At 31.7% G+C, this 13,735-nt stretch overlaps 1 protein-coding gene across 1 annotated transcript; it reads left to right on the top strand.

Annotated features, from left to right (window-relative positions):
* The first annotated feature begins 9,206 nt into the window (after nt 1-9,206).
* On the top strand, nt 9,207-10,568 carry LOC133327569 (epimerase family protein SDR39U1). Its single transcript, XM_061536086.1, has 4 exons — nt 9,207-9,240; nt 9,295-9,743; nt 9,803-10,036; nt 10,369-10,568. Exons 1-4 carry the CDS (start codon nt 9,219-9,221, stop codon nt 10,564-10,566), a joined length of 903 nt encoding a protein of 300 aa, XP_061392070.1. The 5' UTR covers nt 9,207-9,218; the 3' UTR covers nt 10,567-10,568.
* Nucleotides 10,569-13,735: the final 3,167 nt, after the last annotated feature.

Here is a 13,735-nt window from a genome sequence, read left to right as displayed (position 1 = left end):
GTTAGCACAACACCATCGCCTTATTATCGCCTTATCCTTATAAACATAAATTCGAAACTGTATAAGGCAAACTTTTAAATCGTAGTTCTTCTTGTTTGTAATATACATTATTTTTTGCAGAGGGATTTTTCTAACGGGGACGAAGTTAAAGACAAATGGCAAAGGACATTTTCATTAAAGCAAAGGGAACTGAAGTAGTGTGGTAGCAATTACGAATTACTTAGCGATTGGTCATTATGAACATTTTCAATCGTTCGTTGTAGACAAGTTAAAGAACTCCATGAATTTACAAGTCCTCCTCTATATATATTACATATTAATGGTGGTAATATATTAGGGATACGTAGTCGAGCGCAAAAGTCGACTTTTAGACTTTTCGATTTTTGCCTCAGACCAAAAAGTCGATTTTTAGACTTTTCGATTTTTGCATTTGACTAAAAAGTCGACTTTTCGATCTTTCGATTTTTTCAAACCTATTCAAAATCGATTATCGACTTTTACCAACTAAAGCAAAATCGACTAAAAATTTAATTATTTATAAGAATTGTTGTCAACCGAAAAAAAGTTCTGGAATGTGTAGTTTTTGAGCAATTTTGGCTTTGTGATAATAAACCAAGTATTTATGAATAAAATCGAAAATCGATCTTGAAAAGTCGACTTTGCGATTTTCTCAAAGATCAAAAGTCAACTTCGACTTTTAGACTTTTCAATACAAAAAGTCGATTAGTCTAAAGTAGATTTACTTATCCCTATAATATATATACGAAACAAATATTTGTAAACTTTATAAATGCTTAAATTTTACAAAAGAAAATTATAAATAAATAGCCAAAATATACATAACATTTCAACATGAACAAATGTTATTTGAACATGAAATTCCAAGCGTTTCAATGGGGTTTCATAACATTAACAACATTAAATTCGACATGAATTCATGTTATTTTAACTTCTAAAAATTTTAATTTAATAAGAATTTCACATGATTTCAAAATGATAATCACATTGATTCAACTAGAACAACATAGTTAAATTAACATGATTTCTTGTTATTTTTAAGAAAAAAAAATGTTATTTTAATTTTACTGTAAAATCATGTTGAATCAACAAAAATCATGTTGAAAGATAATGAAGGAAAATCGTTAGGAAAAAATGTTGAATCAACATGACTTTACAATGATTTTTTTCTGTGTGTAAGCCCCCCTTATGTGATCTCAAAAAATCTACCTCTCAGCCTCGTTTGAACGATAATAATATATTATTCTGGAGTTGTCATATAATTATGCATATATTGAGTCTCCTTTGACATGTGTTAAAAAGACTTTGGACCAAATCAAAATAAATTTCAAGATGTTCATAAATTATTAAAAAATAACATCACTCCTCCTCGTGATTTCATGTTCCATTTTTATTAAACATAAGCAACAACAACAAAAATATAGTTATTATTATAATCCATTGTTCCAATTATAGATATGCACTCCAATCGTGCAGATTTGGCCTTGAAAAGCTTATTATACTATGGTCTAGACATATAAAAATTCCCCCACAAGCGGAGACAAAACAACAAATATTATGGCATTTCTAAAACTAGTATTTTTTGTTTTAAGTATTCGATTTGTATTGCTAATATGCTAATAACCGGCACGTTCTTAATAAACAGTAGACAACAGCTCAGCCAGAGTGCATTGACATTTTTTATTTTTATTATTGTTATCGTTATAGAAAGTAAGAACGATCGAAAACGCAGACATAAACTATAATATTTGTCAACATATATTGTCCTTGATTAAAATAAATTAATGTTTATCGATATAAATTTAATTGTTTTAAATGCCATCGGAGAAAGACGGAAAAACTGTGCTGCCAGTTTTAAATGAATTTTTGGACAACTGTACTGGAAAATGTTTGCCACAGAAGTTTAGAAATGATTTTTTTATGCTTCGGAATGCCCGATTTGGGCCAAATATGCACCATTTTGTTTTATGATTTGTTGCCATTGTGTGGCCTAAATTGTAAATGGGTTAAAACAGTTTTATGATTCTCCAATTTTATCGACATTTTCGACGACCGGCCTGTCTTTGCGAGCTGCATCTTTAACATCAAAAATTTCTGAACTTCATAATGCCTTTCTAACAGAAGTCCTGCTCTCTATTTGAAAAAACTAATCGATTTCTTTTTCCCCAACCTAATATATACACGCTGTCCAATGCACAAAAAACACAATTACAGATCTAACATCTTAACATTTCTAACACCAAGATTTGTTTGCAAGCACTTTACCGACTTCGAACACAAAAACAAAACGCCTAACATTTTTTTTTAATTTTTTTAGCCCTATTAAGTTTAGGGAACATAACAATTCAATCCATTTAACCAAGGGCATGAAACTCAAATAGATATATATACATCTCTCCAAACAGGCTAATTAAAAAAGCCCCCTCAGTAAATACATTGATTGGATTTTTTTTCTTTTGTTTAATGATACTTGTTATTCAATCTTAGATAAACAAAAACAAATGCCTAGAAATATGGTATACGTGTCCAGAAAATACTGCATAAATATTTGATACATCTGGACTTGACAATTGAAGAAGAGACAAAAAACAGCAACAAAATTAAAATTAAAAAAAAATACACAAACAAAGAAAGCCGACCGAGATATTGAACTAAGCTATCGAGTAATTAAAACTGGTCGAGGGGCTGATATTTTGAAATTCTTTCCGAAAACAAGACAATTACTGTTCTAATTTATTACTAAATACCATGAGTTTGTTCTACATTGTGTGTGAACTTGGCGTATTGCGCAGAATTAAATTGTAAAAAAGAAAAAAAAGTTATGGGTTCATGAATTGTATTTGTTAATTAAATGCATATCCTTTTATGGAATGACTTGGCAATAAATTGTATCACGTGTCACAAGTCAAATAGATAATTACTGGGACATATTTTTCACAAATAAGAGTTTATTTGATTGGTAATATATATAACCTAATATATTTATTAAAAAAAATCTCGCCATATGTCCCTCTACAATTTATTAAAAAAAAACTCGCCATAGGTCCTTCTAAAAATCATTTAATTAAAACTCGCCATATGTCCCTCTAAAATTCATTTAATTAAAACTCGCCACAGGTCCTTCTAAAATAAATTTAAAAGACCTCGCCACAGGTTCTCTTAAAATTAATTTAAAAAACCTCGACATAGGCCCTTTTAAAATTCATTACAAATATCTCGCCTTACGTCCTTTAGACATTAATTACAAAGTTCACGCTTTTGATATTTTTATCAACGCCTTAAGTTCTTTAAACATTAATTAAAAAATCCATGCATTAGGTCCTTCTTATACACCCCTTAGGTTCTTTAAATATTATTTAAAAAATCCACGCCTTAGGTCCTTCTTATCCACCCCTTAAGTTCTTCAAATATTAATTAAAAATCCACGTCTTAGGTCCTTCTTATCCACGCCTTAAGCCTTAAAAAATCCACGCCTTAAGTTCTTCAACAATTAATTAAAAAATCCACGCCTTAAGTTCTTCAACAATTAATTAAAAAATCCACACCTTAAGTTCTTCAGCAATTAATTAAAAAATCCACGCCTTAAGTTTTCAACAATTAATTAAAAAATCCACGCCTTAAGTTTTCAACAATTAATTAAAAAATCCACGCCTTAAGTTTTCAACAATTGATTAAAAAATCCATGCTTTAAGTTCTTCAACAATTAATTAAGAAATCCACGCCTTAAGTTTTCAACAATTAATTAAAAAATCCACGTCTTAGGATTTCAACAATTAATTAAAAATCCACGCTTTAAGTTCTTCAACAATTAATTAAAAAATAATTTAAAAATCCACGCCTTAAGTTCTTCAACAAATAATTAAAAAATAATTTATAAATCCACGCTTTAAGTTCTTCAACAAATAATTAAAAAATAATTTAAAAATCCACGCCTTAAGTTCTTCAACAAATAATTAAAAAATAATTTAAAAATCCACGCCTTAAGTTCTTCAACAAATAATTAAAAAATAATTTATAAATCCACGCTTTAAGTTCTTCAACAAATAATTAAAAAATAATTTAAAAATCCACGCCTTAAGTTCTTCAACAAATAATTAAAAAATAATTTATAAATCCACGCCTTAAGTTCTTCAACAAATAATTAAAAAATAATTTAAAAATCCACGCCTTATGTTCTTCAACAAATAATTAAAAAATAATTTATAAATCCACGCCTTAAGTTCTTCAACAAATTATTAAAAAATAATGTAAAAATCCACGCCTTAAGTTCCTTAACAATTAATTAAAAAAATAATTTAAAAATCCACGCCTTAAGTTCTTCAACAATTAATTAAAAAATCCACGCCTTATGTCCTTCTTATCCACGCCTTGAATTATTCAACAATTAATTAAAAAAACACGCCTTAAGTTCTTCAACAATTAATTAAAAAATAATTTAAAAAAACACGCCTTAAGTTCTTCAACAATTAATTAAAAAATAATTTAAAAAAACACGCCTTAAGTTCTTCAACAATTAATTAAAAAATCCACGCCTTAAGTTGTTCAACAATTCATAAAAACCTCGTCATTCATTAAAAATCCAAGACTAAGGTCCATTAGGTCCTTTTAATATTTATTTTAAATCCACGACTTAGGCGTTTCTCAAATTCATAAAAACAACTTCCCCACAGTCTTTTCTAAAATTCATTAAAAACCCTCCTTCTAAAATTTATTAAAAAAATCCTTCTATGTCCTTCTATGCATTAAAAATCCACTCGCTAGGTCCATTTAAATTTCATTAAAAATCCACTGCTTAGGTCTTTCTAAAATTCATCCACGCCTTAGGCCCTATAAATATCCGTCTAAAACTCTTAAAAAATTCGAATTTTACAGAGATTTTTATTGAGCTTAATAAAAATATCAATAAAATGCTTAAAACCCTCAAATATTTATGGAATAAATATAAATATTCCTCTAAAATTATTAAAATATCCACGCCTTAGACCCTATAAATATTCCTCTAAAATTTATTAAAAATTCCAAGCTTTAGACCCTATAAATATTCCTCTAAAATTCGTTACAAAATCCACGTAGACACTCATTAAAAATTCTACACCTTAGACCCTCTCTAAAATTCCTCTAAAATTCATTACAAAATCCACATTTAGACCTTATAAATATCCCTCTAAAATTCATTACAAAATCCACGTAGACCCTCATTATAAATTCCACGTCTCAGACCCTATAAATATTCACCTAAAATGCGTTACAAAATCCACGTACCCCCTCATTAAAAATTCCACGCCTTAGACCCTATAAAAATTGCTTTAAAATTCGTTACAAAATCCACGCCTTAGACCCTATGAATTATCCTCTAAAATTCATTAAAACTTCCACGCCTTAGGTCCCATAAATATCACTCTGAAAATTCTTTAAAAATCCACGTCTTAGGCCCTAAAATTCATTAAAAATTATTAAAAAATCCACACCGTCTAAATATTGTTAAAGTGCTCAAAGTGGGTTAATCAAAAAGTCTTGTTCTGTTTTGAAATTTCGTTTATTTGTTGTTACTATCGAGAGATACCCGATGCAACATGCACACCTAAACCAGATTTTATATGTCTAGCTTGAAGATTCATTCCATCTCTCATATGAACGGCCAAAACATTTACTGTTGCTAAGCGAAAAATAAAAAAATGCATTTTTGAATTTTTATTTATTTCTAAAGTTATGCAGTGGATTTTTTTTATTGTATAACAACATTTCGATAAATAAAATCACCAATAGATAACAACAAGCACCTAGTGATAAGAAAATATTAATAATGCTTCGTGTGAGAAAAAATAAATTCGTTATTAGTTTTCATAGCAATTTCAAATGATGCGGTCTAAACAGCTACATTGTTGCCAATAAGCGGTAGAAAAGTAAAAAAAAGCTTATATATGGATTATGATATTTGCAAAAAAGGAATGTCGTTGGGAGAAGGATTCGAAAAAGTATTTCTCTTTATTACAATCGAAATTAACAAAATCAAATTCCGATTAAAAACCACAGAAGCATTATTTTAGGTTATGTGTGATTAAAAGATATGAATTCTTATGAAAATGAAAAATATCGATATTTTAACATCCGTAATATCCGTAAAAAATGTTTTTTTTTTATTAATTTATCTAGATAGACATACAAAATGTTTTTGTACTTACCAATTAGTATAATCAGGTCTAGAATTTCGGACATAAATCTCATTTATTGCGAATATATGTTTCCTTTAAAAAAGTCCACTTCTTGCCCGAAATTCCGAAGGATATGCAAGTGTGCAAAGCCATCTTTACAGATGCTATTGACATTCAATGTAAAAACTCCATAACTGTTGAAAAATAATAAACATTATAGTAAAGTCTATAACAATGGAATTTAAAGGCATATTAATTTTTTACTTACCAGCTTGGCTGTAGAATTCTAAATTTTTACCAAATTAGAAATTCCACTTATTGTAATCCTTTATTCCGGTCCCATACACACAAAATAGTGAAAAGTTTTAATTAATAAAATCTAATAGAAGCGAAATCCAATAAATATTTGATTGTTGCAGGTTCTGTAACTGTGTAATATTGTCCTTCAAAGAAAAGCTAATTTATTAATTATTTAATTTATTAAAGCCGTAACCACGTCTCCAGAATTTCAAATATTCAACCAGAACTTAAATTGTTATGTCAAAACTCCACAGCTCTTGGAAAATAAATGCTCATTCGATATTAATGATAAATGTAACGGTATTGTACTAAATTCGATAAACATAATTATCGAATAAGTGGGTTCACACATGGTCTATTAATAAGATCACCTAGGCAGACCAGCTGCAAATCAGATGCTTCACAAAATTGCTGTCAAAATACATTATGAAGATGTAAATCACATCCAAATGTGTATCGTTTTGCTTGAGTAGATTAATGCCATATTAATCAATGGAAACAATTGATCGAAGCGAAAAACTAATAGTTCGCTTTAATTGGACCAAAAAATTATTTTCTCTTTTTCGACAATAGTATTTATTTGTTTTATTATTATCTTTATGACTAAACGAAATTATTTATATTTGTAGTCCTACTTCGAATTCAATTCACAATAATGTATTTTGACAGGCATCAAGAGAATCAGCTAATCTTCATATGTGACCATATAAAAATATCTTAATTAGATATAACCAAGGCCTATTAATAAGGTCATCCAGCTGCCTTTCATGTTTACTGTCAAAATTTTTCAAATTTTATCGCCAATTTTGATTGAAAATCCCCCATATTGTCACATTTTTTGTTAACTTTTTCATACGATTATGTCAAAATTGAAAACATTTTGACAGCTCGGGAGAAAAATCTGGTCTTGCCGGACTGCCCTATTATGGGACCGTGGATATAAAACTACATATACATTAGCACTTTTTACCGGGTTAACCTACTCTATGAGGATTTATTTGACATGTATACAAAGGATTTGACAATGGAAAACCATTGGGTTAACGAAATCCGGTACAATGTAAACGTACTATAACTTAGCGGAAACACTACAAGTGTTAGCAAATATCGAGTAAACAGACACAGCTATTACGATATGCTAGTAAAGTTTTAAGTAAACGTTAATAACGTCAAAATTATTGACTTGGGAGTTTTTAACAATACAAGTATTTTGTACAAGTATTTTTGAGCGCGGTTAAGCTACTAAATCCACTCGATTTCAAATGTTAATTTCATAGCGTATTAAGGTACGTTTAGATATACGAAATCCACTCGATCTCAAATGTCAATTCCATTGCTTATACGTCAAATATAATCCACTGGATTTGTGAACAGGATTAATGTGACGTATACGCAATGGAATTGACATTTGAGATCGAGTGGATTTAATAGTCTAAGTCGCGTTAATCCAGTGTTATAGACATTTGAGACCGAGTGAATTTCCTAAATCTAAACGCAATATAATAGTGCGTTAAGGTTAATAGTCTGTGACCGTGTTTTAAATAACCATATAACTATAATTTTTGTACACTCAGTCTAAATTTCAAAGTTTTACACCTATATGTTCCCTCATATCAATGTTACCAGCATCACTTTGCGATACCATTTTCCTATCCTTATAGTACGAAGTTTTACAAATCCTGCCTTATTACACACATTCGAACCAATACTTATCCAAATGCAAAATTTCTAGATGTTACTCTGGGCTTTGATTATCAAGTTTAATACTTGTCATACCCTTTTAGTACAAATTTCTGGATCCGTCATTTTCCTTCCTATTTGACTATCAACAAATTATTTCACGTTCACTTCTAACTATTTCATGAATATGTCATATTTTTTAATATTTTATCATATTTTGACTATTGATGCAGCAGGGCTGCTACAACAAAAATAACAACTATAGATTAAGTGTCTCTTCTACGGCAGATAGGTATGCGAACCGATATTACCCGGGTCTTACTCAGTCAACGTCTTTTACCCCACTCCATTCTGTAAAAGTAGCTACAACAACAATCACCATAGGTTATAGGTGGGCGGGCTGTCGGCCATTCCTCTGGTACTGTCCTACAGATCCCGCTCACAGTCCGCAACTGCTTATTTAAACCCACCATACGCAACATGTGGAAGCGTCCGATAAGCCCATGTCCCCGTTGGATGGACAGAACGATGCAAATAAAAACATACATTTTATATATATCAGTTTAGAGGCTTTTTTATCACTGGTAAATCCATACTTCCCGAGATATAGGACTCTCTAGTTCCGAAAAGTCATTCGCTGATAACTTTGTGTTTCACGAATGGATGAAGGTACCGAATTCCACATTTAAGTAACCGGACAACAGATTTTTTGGATCTCACACATTTTCGAGACCTACTTGCGGTAAACATGTCAACAAATTAAAATGAACCGCTGAATTTAGCATAAATTCAATGAGGTGTAGGGTATAAACATTATTTTGCAACATTTGACCTTCATTCACTGAACGTACCCCACTGTTTTGGTTTGCAAATATTTTGTTCCGTTCATTTTACGCAATTCATAATATGATCAGCTCATTTGCTCCTCTTCCATGTCACATTCTAAACAACGACAAACAGCCAGCCGTTATGCATAACACTTGTTCGTAAACACCGTCATTCTCTTTGTCATCCGATTCGAAGAACAGTTTACATCACACTCATAGGCCACAAAATTCTTTCCAGACCATGGCAAGGCACGCTTTAATTGGTAAATAATTCAGAATACTCATCTAATCAGCATTACTAATACGATGTCTTCTAGGAGGTGGTACTGGTTTTGTAGGTACTCGTCTTGCCAAACATTTGGCTGGGCAAGGATATGAAGTTACGGTGGTGTCACGTATGCCCGGGCTGAAACGTATCACTTGGCATCAATTGGAAAAGGATGGTCTACCCAAAGGTGTTACTTCCGTAGTCAATTTGGCTGGACAAAATGTTTTGGATCCATCCAGAAGATGGACAGCTGGTTTTAAACAAAACGTTTGGAATTCACGCATCAATTCGGCGGCATCTTTGGTAAAAGCCATCGAAAAGGCGGGAGGTGTTGAGGCTTTTGTGAATATTTCCGGTGTTTCGCATTATCTCCCCAATGAAGATAAGGTTTATACAGAAAATGATGCTGTACAGGGATTCGATTTTATGTCTAAATTATGTTTGGAATGGGAAAAGGCTGCAACATTGCCAGACAGTTTGCAAAGTACAACAAGGGGTGTAAGTACTGTGAACAGAACACAATTATATGATCCATATGATGTTAAAATGTCGTGTAGGTTAAATTGAGAACCGGTGTTGTTGTCGGACGTGAAGGCGGTATGATACAATCCATATGGATGCCATTTAATTTAGGTGTGGGTGGTCCAATGGGTACCGGCAAACAAATACTGCCATGGATTCATTTGGAAGATTTGTGTCGTCTCATTCAACATTGTTTGGAAAACAAGGATTGCAAGGGCGTATTTAATGCAGTTGCTCCCGACATTGTAACAAATGGAGAATTTTCAAAGGTATATTTGGGTAAACACTGGCCAATACGAATAATACTTTACTTTATATTCGAAGCTAGAGAAAGAATAATTAATTAAATTATAAAAAAAAAATCTTTTAAAATTAGATAATTTTTATCAAGTTATTGGTCTGTTTCCTTACTAATAACGTGATTTGAATGTTCAAATTTTAAAGAGAAAATTCGAAAATAATTGCGAATAATACAAAATTCTTGCAGGAAGATTTGTTTCTAGTGATCTTTAAAATGCCGCGTTTTTTCGTATTGCCCAGAATTTAATCGTGTGTTTGAATGCGTTTATTTAATTAACATAAATCGTTTTTTTGTTTTCAGACCTTTGCTTCAGCCTTACATCGGCCCTGCCTCTTTGCTGTACCCGAATTTGTGGTCGACTTAATGTTTGGCAAAGATCGTTCAGCTTTACTTTTAAGTGGTGCTAAAATAGAACCCAAACATGCTTTGGATACAGGCTTCCAATTTAAATATCCCACTGCCAAATTGGCCTGCCAGGAAGTGGTAAAGAAACAATAAATGCGAAAAAGAATCTATAAATGATACTAATATGTACTTGGCTTTTGTGATTGGTAGTTTTATATACATATGTAGGTCTAATATGATGCTGTTCCTTATTTATTTATACTAACATATTTTTTTCGATGTAATCTGAACAAAAACAATTTTTTTTTATTTATGCCAAACGATTTAAATAAAATTCGATTTTATTAGTATTTATTTAACTGAATATATGGTGTTTATGAAATCGGTATTCTAAAATATATCTCAGTAAGTTATATGATGCTATAGCCACATCCTATAACTAACTGAGCTATAGCTGAATTAAGGGGTTCATGGAAATTTTTCTGACTCAAAGCAGACGCAGACTGTGATCGGGATCTGTAGGACATCACCGTCCACCTATAACATATGGTGTTTGTTGCTATAGCACTCATACTACTTTTAGAGAATGGAATGGGGTAACAAACGTTGGCTAAGTAAGACTCGGGTCATTTCGGTTCGCACCTAACCTATAGATGTTGTTGTTGTAGCAACAGAATACATGCAGTGTGTCATTCATCAACTGGTTCTTGAACGTGTAGTCCTAGTCCACATGCAATTCATGCCCAATATGAATTGAGGCGGTTGCATCATCCTGATCTTAGCTGCGATAGATAGGGGCCTGGCGCGACAGCCTGAGCGACTGCGTCCGTGTGAATACCATTCTGACCTGCTTAATAGGCTTCTTGATCTAGAGGTTCATCGCATCGACAACATATAATTGTGACGATGGGCGATTAAGATCTTCGTATCCTCATAAAGATGATCCACAGGAATCATGAGGAGACACCCTGTTGCAGTTTTCAGGGCAGCATTCTGGTAGGTCTGTCTGGCAACTATATGTTAGGGCGTACTACATGTACGTCTTAATATATAGTTGTTATTTTTATTGTAGCAACCCTACTGATTTTACACCAATGGTCAAAACCAAGTACCTCATAGTTCAAATTTATTAATGATAATTGGTAGAAAACATTCCAGTTAGTATTGATACGGCAAATCGTTTTGTCAATATAAGGGTCCATATCTGATAATTGTTGAAAAACTGAATTTCTCACTTTATTTATCTAATTTGTAAAGTAAATTTTAAAGTCAATGGAGTAGCAAAAAAGGTTTAAAAAGTTGGGCCCAAAATTTTTATTTGAGTTGTGAAGAGGGTGTATTTACACGTATAATAAATTTCAACCCCAGATGCTTACGGTCCTAGGAAGTTTTTAACTTTTGGGTGACCTCCTTATTTAAAAAAATATGGCATATTCATGAAATAGTAAGAAGTGAACGTGAAAGAATTTATTGATAGCCAAAATAGGAAGAATGACGGATCCAGAAATTTGCACTAAAAGGGTACTGAAAGTATTAAACTTGATAATCAACGCGCAGAGTAGCATCTAGAACTTTTGCATTTGGGTTATAGAATTGGTTCGAATCGAATGTGTGTAATAAGGTTGGGTTTTGTAAATAATCGTACTATAAGGATAGGAAAATAGTATTGCAAAGTGATGCTGGTAGCATTGATATTGAGGCAACACATAGGCCTAAAACTTTAAAATTTGGACTGAAGGTACAAAAATTATAGATTTATGGTTATTTAAGCCGAATAGTGCTGTAATTATTTTTTTTCGAATTGTGGAACGAAACTTTCAGCGTCTCTAGATTGTGGGTCACAGAATCCAAAAATTTGATTTGTATCCTTTTTTCTTTTCAGGATAATCGACAGGATCAATTTTTGGGCTGTGACCATATGTTCACACTAGATGAATTTATTGATTGTATTATGAGTGGGACCATATGGTCACGTTGGTTGTAATATAAACAATGGTATGTACTCCAAGAATCTACTAATTTTTGCAATTTTGATATCTAAAAAATAGTGAAAAAACTAGTATATTCTTGCAGTATAGGACCACTACCACTAGTTCAACAACTGGAAAACACTTACCTTTTGAACTCCTGTCGCCCTGCTATTAGGTATATATATTTTTATTATTATAACTTTCCAAACTGGTTTATGCAATCGATAGAGGAATATTGCAGATTTTTTTATTACACGATATAATGAACGGATTTTGAAAAATTTTGTATATGTATTCTTCAACGGATGAATCACACCAACGGATGTCTAGCATATATGGACGCGACGAAAGAACTTAAATTTAATTACTAAATGAATGTGGATTTCCAGAACGTTCTCCTATTGGATGTTGGAGAGTAGTGAGAACTTGACGAAGGACTTTTAAACGACGGTATTTGATTAGTTTTCTTTGAATTTTTAAGAGTTTATTCTGAAAATTGCGATTTTCTCTTAGAAACGGAAGGAACATGGAACACGGAACATGTTCCAGTTACTGGAATGAAGTCCTAGATTTTTAAGAGAGTATTCTGGAAATGACGATTTTCTCTGGGAATGTGAACTTGTTGCAGATCTCTTCCAGAACTCTCTCTCTCTCTCTCTTGAAGTTTCATTCCTAGAGAGCATCGATTGATTAAGGAGAAAAAAGAACAGAAAAGAGGTTAAATATTTCAAAAGTAAAAAATAGGGAGTTTTAGAACTGTCTCCTCTTATTGGAATGATGAGCAATAATTAGGGCTGACTTAACGAAGGTATTTGATTGGTTTTCTTTGATTTTTAAGAGCGTATGTTTTGCAATTCTTGAACAATGCTGAGCTTCCTTGTATTCTAAAGTATGTTCTCTTATCTATTATGCATACCATTAAAGTTTTAAATCAATGGTGGGCAAAAATTCTCTTAAAGATTTGTTAAGGAAAATTAAAAACAAGAATTATTCTGTAGAATTTATTTAGTTTAAAATTTTTAAAACATAAATAACATCCCAGGAAATTCAAAAAATAAATTCGTTAACAAAATTGCGGAAAATTGTTCATTAGGATTCATTTTTGTTTTAACATCAAAAAATTTTAAAAGAACGCATCAACGCTGGTGTGCAAGCCTGCCCAACTATGTTTTAAATATTTGTCTTTTAATTTTTATACCCTTCATCGCAGGGTATTATGTCTTTGTTCATACGTTTGTAACATGTAAACGGAAACGAGATAGACACATGGTTCCTTTTGAGAATATGCATAGAATCACTTTCTGAGTCGATTTATGCATGTCCGTCGCAAAGTACAGGTCGCATTTATGATT

Source organism: Musca vetustissima, unplaced genomic scaffold (assembly GCF_032173495.1).
Source record: "Musca vetustissima isolate MV318-11 ecotype Yass unplaced genomic scaffold, APGP_CSIRO_Mvet_v1 utg2353, whole genome shotgun sequence".
Classification (NCBI taxonomy): domain Eukaryota; kingdom Metazoa; phylum Arthropoda; class Insecta; order Diptera; family Muscidae; genus Musca; species Musca vetustissima.
This window is presented reverse-complemented; position numbering and strand designations above follow the sequence as displayed.